This window comes from Fistularia commersonii, chromosome 7 (genome assembly GCF_037954325.1).
Source record: "Fistularia commersonii isolate RoL2024-O1a breed Wild chromosome 7, RoL_Fcom_v1.0, whole genome shotgun sequence".
NCBI lineage: Eukaryota > Metazoa > Chordata > Actinopteri > Syngnathiformes > Fistulariidae > Fistularia > Fistularia commersonii.
The window spans coordinates 2,182,742-2,203,957 of NC_141290.1; the positions used below are offsets into that span (position 1 = coordinate 2,182,742).

The window sequence follows — 21,216 nt, forward strand, 5'->3', positions numbered from 1 at the left end:
TTCAATTCCAATCAGCGCTAACATCGTGTTGCAAACACATTAGCTGTCGCGGCTAGTTAATTTTTATTCCCGTCGCCCTGCAGCTGGCTCATCTGTTCCAGTTTGCCTTGAGAAGCATCATTAGCATCGACGCTGTGCTCCTCAGAAAAGGTGGTTGACGTCTCCAACGCGCGTTTATGTTGACGATACCACAAGAACGACACCGGACGCAGTTTCTCCCTTGTTTTATTGTTTGCGGTTATCGAATGTTAGAACTTCACCAATGATGCTGGGCTAAGCTACGGCAGCTAGTGGACACCACGGGTTGCGGGCGTGGACCGCCAGGTTACTACGAATAACAAGTTTACAGAGATATTTACTAGTGTAAGCTGAGACTACGCGGATCGGAGGTTACACGGGGGTTTGCTGTTAGCATGACGCGCTGTTTGTCGAACGACACTGTGGTCCAAAAGAGTTCCCTTGTCCGGACGGGAGGCTTCATTCCCGGGCGTAGATCCGCGTGCACACCACGTCGTCCGCCCCGAAGGTCTGCAAGACACAAGAATACGTTCCTTCAAGTTCACCCGGCGGGAAAACAACAATACCGAACGGAACTCCAACGTCCTTGAAGCTTCACGGAAAAGGAACATCAACCATCAGCTGGTGTTCTGTCAGGCAAGGACAAGCTCAGCTCCTCTTCAAATGTAGTTCCTTCGCTGTTGACGCCGCCGAAGTGCTTCCAATTAAAACCAATTTAACGGATCATGCAAATTGTATGGAAATGTGTCCCACATACGGTGTGAACTGCCAGGGAGGATCAGCCTGTCGCCGCGTGACGGGTCGCTCCGGTCCGAGGCGTCGCTCTTTCTTCTGGGAATCCGATGAGTCATACTCGGAGTTGTTTAATTCGACGGCATCATCAAGAAGATCCCGACATCGAACCGACGCAGATCCGAGATCGAAGTGTTTATTGTCATTTTGTGGAAACATTGTTTCCCTGTGCGATGAAATTCTTACTTTGCTGTCCGCGTAGCATTTAGCTATATGTGTTCATTCATTCATTCATTCATTCATTCAGGGTCGACAAGTTTACAAGCAAAGCAGAGCACAGCACAACGATAAAATGAGATCAAATTAAAAAAAACAGGAGATAAACTAAAAACAGGTGAAAATGAGATTAAATTAAAGACAGTTCGGAAGCAGGAGATAAAACTCGAAACAAGTAAAAAATGAGATCAAATAAAAAAAAAAGCACAAGGGGGTGGATAGAACTAAAAACAAGTACAATTGGCAGTAGAAATAAATAAAAAAAACAGTAGATAAACTAAAAACAGGTGAAAATGAGATTAAATTAAAGACAGTTCGGAAGCAGGAGATAAAACTCAAAACAAGTAGGAATGAGATCAAATAAAAAACTACAAGTGGGGTGGATAAAACTAAAAACAAGTACAATCGGCAGTACAAATTAAAAAAAAAAAAATATATATATAATATAAAAAAATTATACAAAAATATAAAATATACAGATACGTAATAAGATAACTACAATATATAAACAGGCAATAAAATATGTATTTTGTAAGTTGAAAGTGCTATTGTTGTGATATTGTTAGCGTGAGGTTAAAAGCACCTCTAATTAAAACCCTTCAGGGTTGTTTTTTTTGGGACTAATTACGGTCAAAATCGGAACTTGCGGAGCGACAATAAAAGTTTGTAACGGTTGGACGTGACGCGAGTCTTTTAGCCTCACCGGAGCGCTGAGGTTAACGTCAACAACCAGCGCTCCCCGTTTTATCCTACGTAAACACGCTTTTCCGGGATCCCAAACCCTCTGCGTTGTTGTTGTTGTTTCAGGCTCTCGCCTCTTTGGACGTTCATCCAGCGAGTCTTCTCGGGAGAATAACAAAAACAAAAGACGGCTGTGAGAGCGTCGGAAAGAGAGAGTTCCTGGGAACTCCTCATCCCGTCCGTTGGTCTCGGGGTTTTGCGCGTCCTCCGAGAGGCTTTAGCCTCATTGACTCTTGCTAATCCGTCCGAGGACGGGGGTTTTACAGCCACGTCGGCCCGAGCAGCTCCTCTTGTTCTGCTTTCAGATCTTTCCTCCACGGGGCGGATGAAGAGCTCAGCTCTTTGGGGAAAAAAAAAACGCCTTTCTCATTTCCTTCACGCTACTACCCGGTTGCTTTCATTAACCGTTTCTCCCTCCCGGACGGAAAGAGCGGGGAAACGGAAGCTCCCCGAGAGCTAGCCTGCGCCGCGGACATGCTAACGTTCCCATGTTCTGCAGATCAGATGATAACCGCGGCTTTCCTAGCGTCACGCTGACACAGGAAGCGGGATGATCTCAAGTTAGTTTATCCCAGCGGGCGATAGCATCATCACGGGCGTCTCCGGACTCACCAGGATGAGCTCGTCGCCGCTCAGCTCTCGGGTCCAGTAGGTTTTAGGCCCCTCCCCGTCCACCAGGGTCTGGCGACAGCGCATCTTGTTCTCCGACTCCCAGGTGGCGAGGCTCTGCGGGAGGGACGACAAAGGGGAGGACAATGCAATTAGCCTCCTGTTGTTTTCATAGCAACTTTAGCATTTATCGGTGTGCGGAGGTCCGAGATACCAGCGCCGTTAGCAGTTAGTAAAGAGTCGGGAAACAACGTACGAAGCGTTCGGCGGCAATGGAAACTCCGATTTCGCTCTTTAGCCCTCAAAGGGTTCGCACTTCTGCTGCACAGCAAGAGGGTCCTCGGTATGCTTCTGAGACTCCAAGTCCCCTTAGTGCAGTGCTTCTAAATTATTGTCTGTTACGCCTCCCGCTAGGAAGAACATTTCCCGCCCCAGCCTCCACTCTCTCCGCCGCGACTATAGTATCATTTGTCCATAAAACCGTTGTACGTACACCTCTGCACACCTTGTACCCTCATTATTATTTTGGGGGTGGCGCGACACAGGGGGGAAAGCAATCGTCCTTGTTTGTCCAAGTGCTGTTGCTCCCCCTGGCACCGCTAGGTAGCTGCTAACTGCTCATGGTTCATCCATCATGGGTAAAATGCAGAGACGAATTTCCCGCAAGGGATTAATAACTTTGCAACAAAGAGTAACTTTATGAACATAACATTGCTTGCTGGTTTACTGATGTAGTTTTCCCAAAGCGGGATGATTGTTGCCGATAATCGGCATGTTACGGCAGAAAAAAGCGAAGCGTCACAGTGAAGCTAAGCGCTACATAGGCTTCGTCATATTTCTTCGTCTTCGCTTTCGGGTGACTCGTTCCATGGTGTGTCTTGAGCGTTTCTTCCCTGCGCTCTACACCGTAGAGCTAATACTACACCATAAGCATGTTCCCCGAGGTCCACTATTTGAGAGGCAACGTCCTAGTGTCCAAAAACATGCCCAAAGTTGCCTGTTTCGAGCCTAAAACAAAAACTTGAACCTTGTAGCTCCATCAAGCTCCTCGGGTGTGAACATGTAGTTCATTCATTGATTTTACCGCCTATCTTGCACTCAAGGTTGCCGAGGCTACGGGACTGGATCGCGCCGGATGCTAACCAGTCCATAAGAGATACCCAACTGCTCACTGTCTCACCCGCACCTCACATCGACAGTTCGCTATTTTCAGACTCATACAGGGACGTAGAACCGCGACGTCGGTTTTTGGACTGCGGAGAACCCAAAGAACCCCGGGGAGACACGGGAAGAACGTGGACAACCAGGGAGTTTCTCGCTGCGCCACCAAGTTTCACCCCTAAAGTGCCTCATTGTGAATGAGAGGTCGTCTGTCTCCTTGATTGACAGGTGAACTGCTGCTTCTCGACCAATCGCAGCGAGGATAGAGCAGGATAAGCGATAAAGATAACGAAGGAGCATCACGTAAGGGGCAATGCCAGGAAGTCGTGTCCAACGACGCCTTCATTGGACCCGCAACGTTCTCACAAGGTCCAAATCTCGGCAGGAGTTTCTTGATTCGGTGCCGTTTTATGACTGGAAAGGAAAAAAAAAAACAATAATTTTGTAGAAATCTGAACCCTTGATTAAAGTTTTCGAATCAGAGGAGGTGCTGTCAGGTCTCTAGAAGTTTCCTGCTTCCCTTCAACGCCTTCTTCAGGTCCAGTCATACAAGTCATGGACTGACTCCGTACTGTCGTTCTTCGAAATGCAAAGAAATTCGGGATCAGCCGTTGGAACGTTGGCGTTGAACCTCCAGCCAGAACTCCTTCTGCGGTTCAACGTCAATAAAATGAAGCTCCAAATGATTCTAGCAGCGTCCCTGGAAGGAGCGCGGGCCGGTGTTTCCTTTAGAAAGAACATCTGGACGCAATAGCTGTTATGTCGCGCCGCAACACCCGCGGAAAATGATTTCATCAGATTTGAATGATCTGCGCCTCTTTGGCCGACGACGCCTCCAGACCTCAGTGGCACCGAGCGGGAAACCATCTCCGGTCCCTTTTCCATCGGAAAAGGTCCGCCTTTGTCTCTGCAGCCGAAGTTGCCGAGACCCCGATCTCGAAGTTTGCTCCTGATAGCATGGCTAGCGTTTTGCTGTAGTTGTGAATGCTCCATCGTGGAGGTTATCCCAGCTGTGATTGGACGAGAGGCGGGTCGCCGTTCGATCGCAGGACCGAATATGGAGACCGACAACCATTCACTCATTCATTCGCCCATCGGATCAGGAAATGAGACGATCAGATGAGATGCACTTCAATGCACGCTTGGGAAATTGTTTAGCGGTAGCAGCAAGACAAGACAAGACAAGCTAGCTTAAAAAAAATAGATAAAAAAAACAAATTAATTAATCAACGAATCAACTGACTGACTAATTAACTAATTAATTAAAATAAATAAAATAAAATATGCTCTGACGTTTAAATATAAATAAAACATACTATAAAGTGTAATCTATATAAAAAAATTAAAAAAATATATGCTCCCCATGCCGCCCTTCACCCTCTCATTTACGTGCGATATATGGACAGGCAACCATTCACGGTTGAAAGCGGGCACACCTGATGATCTCTTACGGCACACTAATGTGGTTGGGAAACACTGATCTAGAAGCATACAAGTATCGCACCACATGTACAGGTAAGCAAGAGACATGTCCTGCTTGACTGTTGGACTTAGATTGTCTTTTTTGGCTCCTGGTCGCAAACGTTTCCGAATAAAAACAAGGGACCTCCTCGCCGGGTTTGACATTTCGAGCGCTCCTCGCCGGTGGAAGCAGCAGGAGACGCTCCGAGGCAAATGTTAATCAGCATATCAAAGGTAAGGGACGCCATCATGGCTCCCTACGGGTCGCCGTCCACAACCTCTGCCAAGAGGACCGACCCGGCTGTTCTGCCGCCCCCCTCCCTTTCCCTTTCTTTTTTACAAAAGCCAGAACCCAGCGGGTCGATTCGCCACGGCTTCGCTCGAGCGCGAGGATGAATCCCGGCCTGTGACGAGGATGGATTCGCTCTTTTTCTCTCCCACAAGTTGCAAAGTCTCTCATAGTGCCGCTTCTCTAAACAGACACGGGGGTTCGCGAACTCCCGTTTTGTTTAGATACGTTTCTTACGAGCTTAATCGGAACATCGGGCCCCGAGTTTTTTGGGGTTTGGCCTCGCGGAAGTGGTAGAACATCTAATTTCCTGCGCGGTTTAGAGATTTTGGGTCGGATTTGTGTCGGAGCAGAGTGCGTGGAGGCCTCCCTGCGCCCCTGGATTCAGCTTTTCCGTCCAGTAACGTCACACAATACCGATTATTGATGTATTTGTAGGGCGGCGGCGGTGGTGGTTAGCGCTTCGGCATCGGAGCTAGAAGGTTCGATTTCTTCTCGTGGTCTTCGTGTTCTCATCAATTCAATTTTTTTAACCGTCGCAAGGGACTCGAGGCCTTTGCGGTTTATCTGTTCGCAAAATGGACAAAAAACATAATCAACAACAAACTAACGTGAGAGTGCGAACCGTCACGCACCTAAAAAGGGAAGGGAGGATGTTTTTTTAATCGTCTACGACGGAGTCTACGGATGGTGTCCCAAAAATCGGTCAATCAAGAAACGCTAATATTCATTTATTCTTTTCCTATACCGACTTGTCCTGCGCTCAGGGTGATGGAGGGGGCGGAGCCTACCGGAGGGGGCGGAGCCTATCATAGCTGTCAGTGGCCGAGAGGTGGGGCTCACCTGGGGTCGCCTGTCAATCACAGGGCTACAGATGGGGTCGTACACCCTGGAGGCATACAACTTCTCACTCCCTTACTCATGTCAAATAGAGACCTTCAACTCACATCTGGGCTACTGCAGGTGTTTGGACTGCAGGAGGAACCTCATGCAGACCTGGGGACAACATGGAGACTCCAAACAGGAAGGCACTTCTGTGGGAATCCAATGAGGGAACTTCTTGCTCACTAGGCAAACCAAGTAAGGTCAAGTTGTCCACCTGGAGTGGACGTCTTCTCCGGCATCAGAGGTTGAAAGCCTTGCTCAGTGTCCGGAGGACGATGGACCTCTGGACTTGTTTCGGTGTCGGAGATACCGGAAGATCCAAAGCCCTCCCATGTCCAGCTAGCTCATGAGCCATTGTCTCGTACCAAGAGTTCCGTAGAAGCTGTGCTGCTGTGGCTCGAGCATTCAGGACCTGGGAGATGCCCGGGCAACCAAGAGGCCTCCAACATCCACAAAGTCCAGATTTGCACATCTGTACTTCCTGTCTTGCGCCAGCCTGAGCACCTGCTCCACCTTCATCAGCCAACCTTCCACTTCCTCTTGAAACCCTCTAACGGGATGATACCCGGTCGAGTTGTAGCTCTGAATTGTGATGCTGCTGCCTTCAAGTCACCACAGCCAATCATCTTCCTCCATCAACCTTCTTCTCACGACAGGGTTGTCTTACTTAATGTCCTCTTTCGTTCCATCCAGAAGTCTCTTCTTTGGTTGTCCTCTCGACCTCCTGCCCAGCAGCTCCAACCTCAAATCCTATGATACTTCTCAGACCTCCATCAGCCTTTGGATCCTCTGAGACCGAGGTCTGAAAGTTCTGCAATGTCCGAGCTAAAAGAGCCGCCTGCTTCTTAAACGATTTGACCTCTTCTTTTTCTCTGGGCTTTGTATGTGTCTTAGTGTCATGGGAATTAGGGGGCCAATGTTGTATGTCTCCATCTTCTGCCATACCGTTCTTCTTCCGCCTTTCCTTTGGGCTTTTCCCTTTCGGGGTCACCACAGCCAGTGAATCAGGGAGCAAAAGTTGTATGTCTCTATATGACGACGGATGTAACCCTTCTGCTAGCTAGCTAGCCCCACACTACCTTCTGCTTGTTACTGCCCTCCAAAAGCCACTAAACACACATTTTATCAGATCTTAAATTCATTCAAATGAGGGGGCCAACGTTGTATGACTCTTACTGTCATTCAAATAAGAGAGCAAGTATTGTATGTCTCTTTGACATATGAATGGTTGTATGTCTCTTAATGTCAGGTGAATTAGGGGGCCAATGTTGTATGTCTCAATCATCTGCCATATTGCTCTTCTTCCGCCTTTCGTTTGGGCTTTTCCCCTTTGGGGTCACCATGGCCAGTGAATTAGGGTGCAAAAGTTGTATGTCTCTCAATGTCATGTGAATTAAGGGGCCAGTGTTGTATGTCTCTATCTTCTTCTTTTCCTTTAGACTTGTCCCTTCAGGGGTCACCACAGCGAATCAACCTTCTCCATCTAACCCTACTCTCTGTATCCTCCTCTCTACCTTCATATCCTCTCTTGCTACGTCCATCAATCTTCTCTTTGGTCTTCCTCTAGACCTCCAATTCCGGCATCCGTCTACCAATATATTCACCATCCCTCCTCTATCCGTGACCCAACCATGTCCCTCTGATGGACTCATTCCTGATCCTACTCCTCCTGGTCACTCCCGAAGAGACATCTCCATCCCTTGCACCTCCAGCTCTGCTTCCTGTCGTCTCCTCAATGCCAACGGTCTCCCCACTGTCTCCTCCACCTTTCCTTACATTCTGGCTGATAGTCTTCAATTTCTTTGTACCCCTGACTCTTGTTTCTTTACCTCTTCTCCACACTCTCCGTTGCTCTGACCCAAAGTACTTGAAATCCTCCACCTTCTTGATCTCCAGTCCCTGTAGCCTCACTGGTCCACTGGTCTTGCTGTTCCATAGTTTGACCTCAACCTGAGTTATTGCGCATCGTTTCGCACCGACGGAGTCCAACCGGTGGGGTTTGGCTGAACCCCCAAGAGGATTATGTCCTCTTTCCCCTCCTTTTGAGGTCCAAGGATCTAATCCGTCTTGACCCTCATCGCTGGAACGGAGGTGGACCTCCGAGGCGGCTCCACCTGCTCCTGCAGGATGTTCCCCTTTTGCCGTCGTCAACACCCCCGATTAGCTTTCCTCTCGGCTTCCTGTCGCTTTTGGACGATCCCCTCTTGGTTCCCCCCGGCTTTCTGACCCGTAAGGCCAAATCTCGCCGCTCTACAACCATCGGACCGTGAGATCCTCAGCTTGATTCTTCTGGCTCCCGGATATTTGCTCGACGCAATTTCCTCAAAGTCTTTCCTTTTCGGAGCGTTGTTTTCTTTTCCGATTTTGTTTGCCTTTGGATTTGGTTGCCACTCGGCTCCCTCTTTGCTTTTGGGAACTTTTGAGGAAAACACGTCGTCAGATCCCGGATATCGCCTCTGCTGTTTTGCAGTCAAACCTAAATTTTGCCGGTGTATCCTCACTTTTCGCAGGATTACGTTCCAAGACATGAATTTCCCTGAAGATCTCGAATTTATTTATTTAAAAAGAATAATTTTACTATAGTTTTTACTGTTTTTTTTTCTTCTCAGGCTAGGAAATGGCTATTTTGTCACGAAAAAAAAATTCAAATACTGCCAAAAAAAATGCTAATTCAGATCAAAAAATCTGAATTTTGAGAATTGTAATTTTTTGTAAATTGTAAAAAGAATTGTAAAAAAAAAAATCCGAAGCTGCGAGGGCACGAAAGACGAACCGCAAAGTAGCGAGTGTCCACTGTATTTTTATTTGTTTTGCCTTTATGTGTCGCCAAATCGTCTCAAAATAAGATTCATCACCAGCTCAACACCGGATCCTCTCATTTTTTCATTTCATTTAAGGATTCAAGGACTTTTATTGTATTTTATTGAAATTTAGAGATGACGAGTGACAAGAACAACCTTAAAAAGCAAGACGCAGCACAACATTACAACCATAGCAGCACCTTTTGGTTAGAGATAAGATAGAAAAAAATAGAAAAAAATATAAATAGCAATGGGAATAATAAATAGATAAATATGTAGCAAAATTACAGAAGTAAAAAAGATGAAAAGTGGGAAAAAAAAAAGTGCAACTTAGACGATCTTAGTGTTCAGACTGTTTTCAGTCATTCCAGATTTGGTGCAAACAAATCCCGTTGTTTTAAAATGCTCAAAAAAAAAAGAAAAGACTTGTGATAATCGCGAAAAACCCGGCGGTTCAAACCGAAAAAAAAAATAAATCCTCGACAAGTCGGAGGCCGGCGGCCGGTTGTGCTAAACGACCGACGTCCAAACGCCAACGCTAATGTTTGTCGTTCCCGGCTATCGTTTGTCAGGCAGCTGAAGGTCCGTCTCCATGGCAACCGGCTGGGTTGAAAGATTTGTTTCGGCGTGAAATGGAATTTATAGGGATTTAAAGGTAGATACTGAAAGTAAATTATTTATTAGGATGATCAATTTTTAATGAGCCCGTCGGATTACGACTTGATGAATTTGAGCTCCGGTTCAGAAAACTCCTACTTAAAGAATTCAAGGATATTTTTATTGTCATTTTGTACCCATAGATTTATACCAAGTTCCGGTTCAAGCCATTAAAAAAGGAAAATAAATGGAAGAGCAAAAAAAAAACAAAAAAAAACAAAAAACAAGCAAAATGCGAGAATGTAAACACGTAAAAGCGACACTATAGTCCGGCTAAGGTTAGCCTGTTAGCATAAAATTTACCTTTAATTAATTCTATGTTTTAATTGAATCGCCTTCATATATATTTTTTATTCTAATTCATTTGAATGTATTTATATGAATTTTTTGATAAAGTATAAAAATAAAAGAATAAAGAATAAAATAGTGAATAGTATATTTTTTTCCAAATAATTAAATGAAAATAATGTCAAAGATATGTAAAAATATCAAAATAAATATGACATGTGTATCGACAAGTTTTGTAAATTACTTTATAAAGTTACCGATTCATTCACATTTAATCGATTAATCAATGAGTTCATGTATTTGTGAAAACCTCCACCATGCGAGCACGTAAACACGTAAAAACGACACTATAGTCCGGCTAAGGTTAGCCTGTTAGCACCAAATTTACCTTTAATTAATTGTATGTTTTAATTGAATCGCCTTCATATATATTTTGTTATTCTAATTCATTTGAGGGTATGAGATATTAAAGATAAGAGAATAAAGAATAAAATAGTGAATAGCATATTTTTTTCCAAATAATTAATTTAAAATAAAGTTAAAGATATGTGAAAATATGAAAATAAATATGACGTGTATCGACAAGTTTTGTAAATTGCTTTATAAAGTTACCGATTCATTCACATTTAATCGATTAATCAATGAGTTCATGTATTTGTGAAAACACGTAAAAGCGATTATATAGTCCGGCTAAGGTTAGCCTGTTAGCACAAAATTTACCTTAAATTAATTGTATATTTTAATCGAATAGCCTTCATAGATGTATTTTTATTCTAATTGATTTGAATGTATTTATATGAATTTTTTTGATAATTACAAAAATACAAGAATAAAGAATAAAATAGTGAATAGTATATTTTTTTCTGAATAATTAAATGAAAATAATGTCAAAGATATGTAAAAATATCAAAATAAATGTAACATGTGTATTGACAAGTTTTGTAAATTACTTTATAAGGTAACCGATTCATTCATATTTAATCGATTAATCAATATGAGCTCATGTATTTGTGAAAACCTCCACCATTCGAGCATGTAAACACGTAAAAGCGACAATATAGTCCGGCTAAGGTTAGCCTGTTAGCACAAAATTTACCTATAATTAATTGTATGTTTTAATTGAATCGCCTTCATATATATTTTGTTTTTCTAATTCATTTGAGGGTATTTCCTTGAATTTTTTGATAAGTACAAAGATAAAAGAATAAAGAATAAAATAGTGAATAGCATATTTTTTTCCAAATAATTAATTTACAATAAAGTTAAAGATATGTGAAAATATGAAAATAAATATGAGATGTGTATCGACAAGTTTTGTAAATTACTTTATAAGGTAACCGATTCATTCATATTTAACCTATTAATCAATGGGTTCATGTATTTGTGAAAACACGCAAAAGCGATTATATAGTCCGGCTAAGGTTAGCCTGTTAGCACAAAATTTACCTGTAATTAATTGTATATTTTAATCGAATCGCCTTCATATATGTATTTTTATTCTAATTCATTTGAATGTATTTATATGAATTTTTTTGATAATTACAAAAATAAAAGAATAAAGAATAAAATAGTGACTAGTATATTTTTTTCCGAATAATTAAATTAAAATAAATTTAAAGATGTGTTAAAATTTAAAAATAAATATGACATGTGGATCGACAATTTTTGTAAATTAATTTATAAATCAACCAACCAACCAGATCAGCCGGAGTTGCCACCTTCCCCTTCCCGCTGGCTGGGCGTCCTCGGGCCTCCGGAGGCCCCGGAGCCCGTCACACTCACACGGATTAACCACAGCTTTTTGACCCCGCGGCGGCTAATCGGCCCTCGGCTCCTCGACCGGCCGCAGATCAGCGCTTAATCCCTTTAATCGGCGTCGGGGAAAAACCGGCTCGGGGTTCTCCTGCCAACTGCTCCACCTGAGGGGCCGCCAAGCCCAACACCTCTTTTTCCTTCCATTACGTTACATTACAAGACAGTCATTTGACGCTTTTATCCAAAGCGACTTACAAAAAGTGCAAGATCCGAAGTACCGGTAGCCGGGAGTTAGAAGTGACCGCTCAACCAAAAGCCGTCTCAGATCCATATAGTACATATATTCATTGGGTTCATCGGGGGGTTGCAGGCTAGGTGCGACTAGTAGGGTAGTGCTTGGTGAAAAGGTATGCTTTCAGCTGTTCCGACCTTTTTCGGGAGTTCGTTCCACCGAGAGCCGAGAAGAGCCGAGACCGGTTGGATCGGCAGCCGGAGGCTCTGAGTGACGGGGTGGACGGTCGCCCGGAGGTGGTAAGCAGGAAAATACGGGTAGGGACATGTAGCTTAGCGGAAGGCGAGTACCGGGGACTTGAACTTGATGCAGGAGGCTACCGGGAGCCACAAGAAGGGGAGTTGTGAGGGAGAATTTGGGACGGTTGAACACCAGGTGGGCTGCCACCCAATCTCCAGAAGCCTGAAGGTCCCCATTGGGGCAGCGGTAGGGAGTTGCAGTTCCAAACAAGAGTTGACTAGAACCTGGATGAGGCTACAGCCACCTTTCTCCTTCTAACCATCTCCTCGCACACCTCATCTTTCTACCCTAGCATCTTTCTACCCAGATCTCCACCATCCCTCCTGTTTCTCCACCCTCTCCGGTACTTCAACTCCTCCACCTTCTTCATCTCCGCTCCCTGTAGCCTCACCTCCTCTCAAGTTCCTCTTGTTCAAACACATGTAAACCCGCTTTCTCCAACTGACCTCCACTCCAGTCCATCCCTCTACCCCTCTAGATGTTCCTCCACCTTCTCCCCTTTCTCACTAGGGATCACGGTATCATCTGCAAACAATGACTATATTTTTAAACAGCCGTGATATATTCGAATTTAATCATCTTAAAAATGTCCCGAATAAATTCCAGCACAATCTTCTTCTGCGATGAGACCATCTTAGTCCACTGAGGACACAAGTCCACCTCTCTAGATGTTCCTTCACCTTCTCCCCGCTCTCACTTTAAACCACAATGTCGTTTGCAAACAAGAGAATTCGACCCAGATCTTCCCCATCCGTCTTCCGAACCTCCTTCCAGAACATCTACCACGTGCCGTCCCCAGTTCTTGTAACCCGTAAACCCAAAAGAGCCGAATCCCAGGAAGCCAATGTATGTTTCGTAACTGACGACCCAACTTGACGCTGATGCCGTGCAACACTAATACTCAGGAATGTGATTGGATGAGGATGAAAGAGCAGGAGAACGTACATAACACACACTCTCTCACACACACACACACACACACACTCTCACCACACACACACACTCGCAAGTTGTCTCGCGTCAATTACAGGATTAACATTGACGCACATCTCTTTCCCGGGGTTTAGCCCTGACCGCTGTGCGCTTTTTCCGTGCCACCCGAAAAAGCAACAAATAAATCATAATAAATACAAAATAACGACATAATAAATAAATTTAAAATTCTTAGCTGAATACGGATTCGTAATCCGAGAGCACGCATACAATCGACCAATCGGTAATTTTATTTTGTCGTCGTTCAAAAACACAGTTAAATAGAATAGAATATTCCTTGTATCGTTCCGCAGAGGGGGAGGGCAAGAAAAGTGATCAAAAATTAAAAAAAAACTGAGAATAAAAAGTGTTAACAAAATATATAAACAGGTAGGAGTTGTATTAACAAGTTGCACCTAAACAATCTGACAATATTCTTGTGAAATTCTTCTTGTCTTGGCAACTGGACTTGTATGTCTTCACTTGAAGACACACGTTACCCCTCATCCCAGAGGCTATGGGGAGTTTCCCAATACAACTGCACACATAATCGAATATAAAAGTAGACCAGTATCTACTTTTCGACTCACATCACCACCTTGAGCACAAACCGGGGTAAGCAGAACTCCACTGGGCCAAGAACGTCCGAAGGAAGCTGGACCGAGGTACAACACATTGGGAAAGCCTCGAGTTCCTGTGGCTACCAGAGTTGGGCCTTCCCCATATCAGAAGACATCAACAAACGAAAGAACATCGTCATACCGTGTGTCGCTGGTGTTTCGGAGGAACTCCGAAGGGTGTTCGACAAACACCATGGGGCAAAAACTGGTGCGCCCCAAGCACAAAACTCCCAGTCACAAGATAGAGAATGGATTGTGATGACGTCTGCATTGGAGAGACCAAACAACCTCTGCACAAACGGACGGCCCAAGGACAAGCCTCCAAGGTCCACCTACACCCGAAGGACAAGGACCATTCGGAGAAGGTCGATGGTTCCGGAGAGGAATCAAAGAAGCCATCTTTGTCTGAACAGAAAACCAGCGATGACCTCAGGCACAACCTTTCAAGAACGTACAGGGATCAACACCAAGACGGATTTGCAAACACGGACCAGGACTTTCTGCTCCCTCCAAACAACCAGGAAAGATCCACCACCAGAAGCAGCCCCCGGTAACTTTCACCGGGGATCCAACAGGTTTCCTTTGTTTAGCTTCACCAACATTCCAATCCAGGCAGTCCCACAGAATTGCTATGTTGTTCCAACGAACGAGAAGCCCAACTCTTCCAAGTACACAACGAGCCCCCATAATCTAGACCCACCAAAAACCCTAGCAGCCTCCGGAATGGGGGCTGAAACATCGCAAGTGAAGGCATACAAGTCCAGTTACCACGACAAGAATTCACCATGACCTGGATGACTGAGAACCTCCACAGACAATATGACGATATACAAACAGTATTAAAATGTGCAAAGTGGTCGACGAGTAGCAACAACAGCATCACTTGCAGTGGCAGCAGTGCAGGAGTAACTCCTATGGTGTCCAAGTGAGTAGATGACCGTAGTCACGGAGTGTCATGCTCAGTGCCGTCTGCAAGGGGACAAAGTTCTGCAAGGTGATAGCTTAGCTACCAACCTCTCTTCCATGGGACTCCCTGAGATGGAACTAGCTTGTCCGTCTTCTCCAGACTACTCCAAAGACAATGGCCGATACCACTAGTGTGGAAGAAGGTGCCTTAGGAGAGCACCCTGCACTCCAAAGAGTCCAGAGAGCATCAACATCGCGATACATCGTCTGTTTCAATGTTGAGAAAATGGAAATTGTTCATCGGCTCCGGTTGAACCAGTGTCTGCAGAATTGTCGACGCTTGTCAACAGGTGAGGCGCGGCGCGAACGCCTAAACCCCGGCCGACGGGTGTCTTCGGAGCACCCCGACGAAAAAGCGCCGCGAGGTCGGGGCGCCAACCCAAACAAAAGCGATGTGACAAATGCGCGGTGACAACGCGGCCGGTTGGACCCGGCGTGGAGAGACGTCACGCCGGGGCCTCAGACAGGAGGGGCCTCGCTGCCTCCTGAGAATAAATAGGTCACGGCGACGCTGCGACAAGTAGCTCAGGCCATAAAAAAAAAAAAAAGGAAGGTAGAGTTAGATGAAAAATATATGTTTGTATTTATTTTAAAAATACTGCGGGGAATATTTACAAATTCTGCGAAATCGAAAGAGTTTTTTAATCCTGATAGTCTCATCTCATTTTTTTATAAACCGAAAACAATTTGGGGTCCTTCCTTATTTCTGTTATGAAGTCCACGCACATAAATTTGTAAATGCCTCCTTGTTTTCTTTTATTTGCTTATGTATATATGTAGATATATATATGCAAATAAGCAAAAAATATATATATATTACATATATAGAGAGAGATATATATCTATAAAATTATATTTTTTTTATTTAATTTTTTGGATTTTTATTTTTTAAATTAAAAATATATTTGTTTGGTTTATTTTATTTTTGTCATTGCTATTGTCACTCTTTTTCTTGTCATTTTGGTTGTCTATTTTCACCCTTACTGTCTTTTATTCCTCATTCTGTTGTCCATTCTGGTCCTTGTTGTTGTTGTTGTTGTTCTCTCTGCTGTCTATTTATTTGTGGTTCTCTTTTTGCTATTTTTCTTCAAATTGTCTTCTAATTGGTCTCTATTTATATTTATATTTATTGACACTATACCTTTAATGTTGATGTGACTAAAGAATGCCCCCTGTGACGATTAACAAAATTTGTGTTATATTATTCATTTTATCCTAAATTGATTTGATTTTGATTGATGTGAGGCACGGAATTGCCTGCCTCACCTCATGACTTTTCTCTATTTTCCGGTTTATTTTCCGATCAGCGAGAATAATTGTGTCACACGTTTGGGCTAAAGACAGCTTGTAGAAGGTCTAATGTATATAATATTATAATACATATTTCTGCAAGCATTCTATAGGCGACATGTTGAGAAATATTTGTACATTTGATCAGGAAATGCGTGAATTCAGCGATTTGTACTTGAGAACATTAAAAAAAAAAAACGATTGGAATAATACAGAAAATTCAATTATGAATCAGATCGGCGGAAAATGTTAATATTAATCTTACGTTATTGTTTTTTTTTCATTATGACAGGTGTGACGAATCACAGGAAGACGTGCAATCATTCACGTGTCATATAGAAACGTAAACATTCACACACATTTAATTATTCACTCATTCATAAACATTCACTTTTTCATTCGGGAATCATAAAGACATGAAACTAATCACCCTTTCATTCGTGATTCATGTAGAAATACAAATTAATTCACATGTCATAAAGAGACCAATAAACATTCATTTATTCATAAGACATAAAGAGATGCAACCATTCACCCTCTCATTCACGTGTCATATGAGATTAGATTAGAGAACAAGAAATTAGAGGAAAAGACATGCTAAAAATATACATGAAAAAATAAATAAAGTGTGAAGTGTAAAAGTATAAAGTGTAAAATATATATAAAATAAGAATACATAAATTTCGACATATTTCCCACTATATGGAGACCAATATAAATTCACTTGTTCATTAGCATAGCATGCAACCATTCACTCTTTCATTTGTCTTATCATAGAGCGGTAAACATTCACCCTTTTATTCACCTTATTTCATTTTGGCAGCTACTTGAGAACACTTTAGAGTTTTCCAGAGCTGAATCACACAGATTAGCTCTTAGATTAGCTCTTATCTTAGCTTAGCTTAGCTCTTAGATTAGCTCTTAACTTAGCTTAGCTGATTAGCTTTTACTGTGGATTTACTGACACACATGAATGAGCTGGACGTGAAGCTACAAGGGAAAAACTGGTTTGTGCATGAAATGCAAGCAAACGTCAGAGACTTCAAAATCAAGCTGTTCAAAACAAATGTCGGATGAGTCCGATGTGTACGGTTAACGAATGCGTTTTTTACATTTTTTTTTTTTATATGTATCTTGTGCTGACCCGGCCCGTCTGTCAAATTTTAAAAGTCAATGCGTCCCCTGAGCCAAAACGTGTGCCCACCCTTGATTTACATGATACGGAGACCTGTAAGCATTCACTCATTCATTCACGAATCCCATTGGGACACGGGACTATTCGCTCCCTCGTTCGCGTCGTAAAGAGACGAATCGACATTCACACGTTCACAAGCATTCACTCATTCATTCAAGTGTCATATAGAAATGTAAATGTTCATCCTTTCATTTGCACATATTCATCCTTTCACTCCCTCATTAGCGTGTCATAGAGGCCGATAAACATTCACGTGTCACAGAAACAAACAATTCACTCATTCATTCACACGTCAGATAGCGACAGATAAATATTCACTCTCTCATTCATGTGTCTTATAGAAAGAAAAATCCAGAACCGTTCATTCTCTAATTGTTACGCGTTTTTTTTTAATACGAGCGTAAAACATTTGCGATTAAATGCCGCAGCTCTTGTTTCGAACGCTTTATAAATGCAAACACGGAACGATCCGCTGAATCTTTCACCTCGCTGGAAATCGAATCATCATTTTTCCCTCCCGAAACAAAGCAGAGTAAAAGTGGAAAACGTTGTTTCGCGTGCGACCCGTGTTACGTAACGCAGGCTTTCCCCGGATATTTAACCCGTAAAAGTGTCCGTGGAGCTTCTGGTGTTGGTGTTCCGTCCGGCCGTTCCCTTTTTGTGGTTAATTATCTCTATAGATGAATGAATGAGAGGGTGAATGACACATTTTTTTAACTTATAATATTTTTTTCTGTACAAACAGGTGTCCAGCCTGTCCAGATAAGATGCAATTACGCTAGTGACGCTAATGCTAACACGCTAACCCCTGATTATGGCGAAACGAGCGGCCGGTGCACGTGATACGTCCACTCATTAAACCAAAGTAAAAATAAAATAAATCTGGTTCTTTTAAGTTGGAACGGCTGTCGGAGTACGTGCAAATTTAAGAACAAGCGGTGAGATTTTTTTCATTTTCCAGTGAGAAAGGTGCTGCTCTGAAAAACATGCAGCGACGCTAAAGTAGTTAGCGAGTTAGCGAGAAAAATATAGACTAGCTGGACGACCTCAAGCAATACATTCGGCAGGAAAGTCATATCACTGCTGTTGGAATTATACAAAAACGAAAAGGGATTGGTACATTATTGCGGGAGAGCGCAAACGGCAAAAAAAAAAAAAAAACACAAAAAAATGAATGAATGCATCGATGCTATCGATTGGCCAAATGAGTTATATAAAAAGTAAAGTAAACATTTGTTGTATGCCTCTATAGATGAACGAATGAGAAGGTGAATGGTTGTACGTCTTAGATGACACGTTAGCAAGAGTGAATGTTTGTATGTGTGTGTGACATCTGAATGACAGTGCGTCTCCAGATGACGTGTGAATGACCGAGTGAACGGCGTCAAATGTCATTATATGTGTCCCACCTGAACATCGTAAAGTTCTGATCGTCTTAAAATAAATACATCAAACGCGTGCATTCGCCATGAACTACATTTCCCGTTATTCATGCTGATCATGTGACATCATCCAGCCATTAGATCCCAGTGTATCCACAACATCGACAAGTGGAATTAAGGAATACAAATGATCCCTAAATGTCCAGGAAGAGAAAAGTTGCTGCAGATGGAAGGACGTTTCAAGATAAATGAGAAGGCGAATACGTTATAAGGCAGCATCGATTACCAGGCTACACCAAAGTGGAGCTAACAATGCTAACGTTAGCATCCAACGAATTGTCCGAGAATTAAAAGACAAACTACGACGGCAGCAGAACGTTTTCACACGGCAGCGAAAGCTAGCTTTCCCGTAGCTGAACCCATCGTTGGCGCTCTTGAACGGTCTCACAAGATAAGACCGTATTTCCCGTCTTTCGCTAACTTAGTTTGTCTTGATCGACTCGCACAATGAGCGAGAATTGAATAACGACCTGGAAGAAGCGGCGGAACGTCGCGTCCCTCGCCGGACCTCGTTGGAAATTCGGTCGGAATCCTGACTGAGCTCATTGTGTCCGAAATTTAGGTTTTCTCCAGGTGGAGCCAAAACAGAAAGAAATGTTGTTTCGATGGGAATGTTTGTACGCTCCTTCGCGTGACAAAGCTCCTACGATGGCGGCGTCGCGGCGTCTGCAGAAAGCTGAGCTATGCTTTTCGCCGTTGCGTAAAAACAAAACGCGTCTTCTGAGCGCTTTCGCTTCGAGCCTTTGTCGCCGAATTCTTCCGTCCTGAAGCCCTGATTCTCTTCTTTGTGCAGCAGGAATGAGATACTAGGTTTAAAGAAAAAAAAAGGTTTTGAAATAATACAATTTTAAAGAATAAGTTTTTTTTTTGCTCAGTGTTTTTCCACAACAGCACCTTAATCGCACATCAGTCACAATTAAGGTGTATATAGACATGCACACATGTATATATGCACTTATGTGAGTATGTATGTATGCGAATTTGCATATATGTTCGTGGATATGTATGCATGTGAATATATATGTATGTATATATGCATGTATGTATGTATGTACATGCATATGAATGAATATATCTGCATATCTGTATGTGTGTGCACGTATGTATATATGTGAGTAAGTATGCATGTATGTATTGAGTATGTATGTATGTGAATTTGCATATATGTTGTGTATATGTATGCATGTATGCACAATATGTGAATATATATGTATGTATATATGCAAGTACATGTATATGAATGAATATATCTGCATATCTGTATGTGTGTGCATGTATGTATATATGTGAGTACGTATGCATGTATGTATGAATATGTATGTATGTATGTATATGTATGTGTCTGCACAGTATATATATATATATACATGCATACATGAATGTGTATGGATATACATGCGCATGTATATATGTGCGTACACATGTGGGTATTTGTGTGTGTTTGTGGAAATGTTTGCATGTATGTATGTAGGCATGCACATATGTGAGTATGTATGTGAATTTTCATATATGTTGGTTGGTGTGGTTGGTTGGCACAATATGAAGTATGTGAGTATGAGTATATATGTGTATGTATGAACGCATGTACATCATACATATGTATGTTTGCATGCATGTATCTATGTATGTGAGTATGGATGTATGTGTGTGAGTATGGATGTATGCATGTATGTATGTATGTATGTATGTATGTATGCATGTATGTATGTATGTATGTATGTTTGTGAATTTGCATGTATGTCTGTGGATATGTATGTCTGTATTTATGCACAGTGTGTGAGTACATATGTATGCATGTATGTATGAATGCATGTACATCCGTCTGTATTTATGTTTGCATGCATGTATCTATGTATGTGAGTATGCATGTATGCATGTATGTATGTATGTTTGTTGCTATGTATGTAAAGTATGTGAGTATGTATGTATGTGAATTTGCAGATATGTATGTGTGCATGTATACACAGCATGTGAATATATATGTACGTTTGCAGGCATGTATGCATGTATGTGAGTATGCATGTGCATACATACATACATGTTGTGGGTATTTATGTTCAGTATGTATGTATGAATGCATGCATGCATGCATGTATGTACATATGTATGTATACATATATATATATACACATATGTGGGTAGGCATGTGTTTGTGTGTATGTATGGAATGACTGCATGAATGTACGTACATACAGTATATATGTTTGCATGTACATATGCACATATATGGGTATGCATGTATGCATATAGGTATGTAGGAATTAATATCACTGAATAACAGCAGGTTGTGATACAAAAAATGGTATCATTCATTTTCATGTAAGTTATACTCAAGGTATATCATTAAAATTCAATTTTTTTTATTTTCTAATTTTTTTTTTTGTTTTTTGCCCGTTCCCAGCCGCTAACATGCACACGCGCACGTGAATTAACTGTCCTGCGGGAAATTCGTGCTTCCTGTTTCCGTATTCAGGGTTGCTTCTACTCATTCGTTATCTTCTCCGCTTCTCCTGCTAGACGTCCTTC

General features: G+C 42.5%; 1 protein-coding gene across 1 annotated transcript in view; it reads right to left on the reverse strand.

Annotated features, from left to right (window-relative positions):
* Positions 1 to 209: 209 nt before the first annotated feature.
* crabp1a (cellular retinoic acid binding protein 1a) overlaps positions 210 to 21,216 on the reverse strand; it is a 29,050-nt gene continuing 8,043 nt past the window's right edge. Inside the window, exons 3-4 of the mRNA XM_086149083.1 lie at positions 2,380 to 2,493; positions 210 to 528 (exon numbers count right to left, since the gene is read on the reverse strand). Coding sequence (XP_086005209.1) covers positions 478 to 528; positions 2,380 to 2,493 — 165 coding nt within the window. The 3' untranslated portion in view covers positions 210 to 477. The remainder of the gene's footprint in view (positions 529 to 2,379; positions 2,494 to 21,216) is intronic.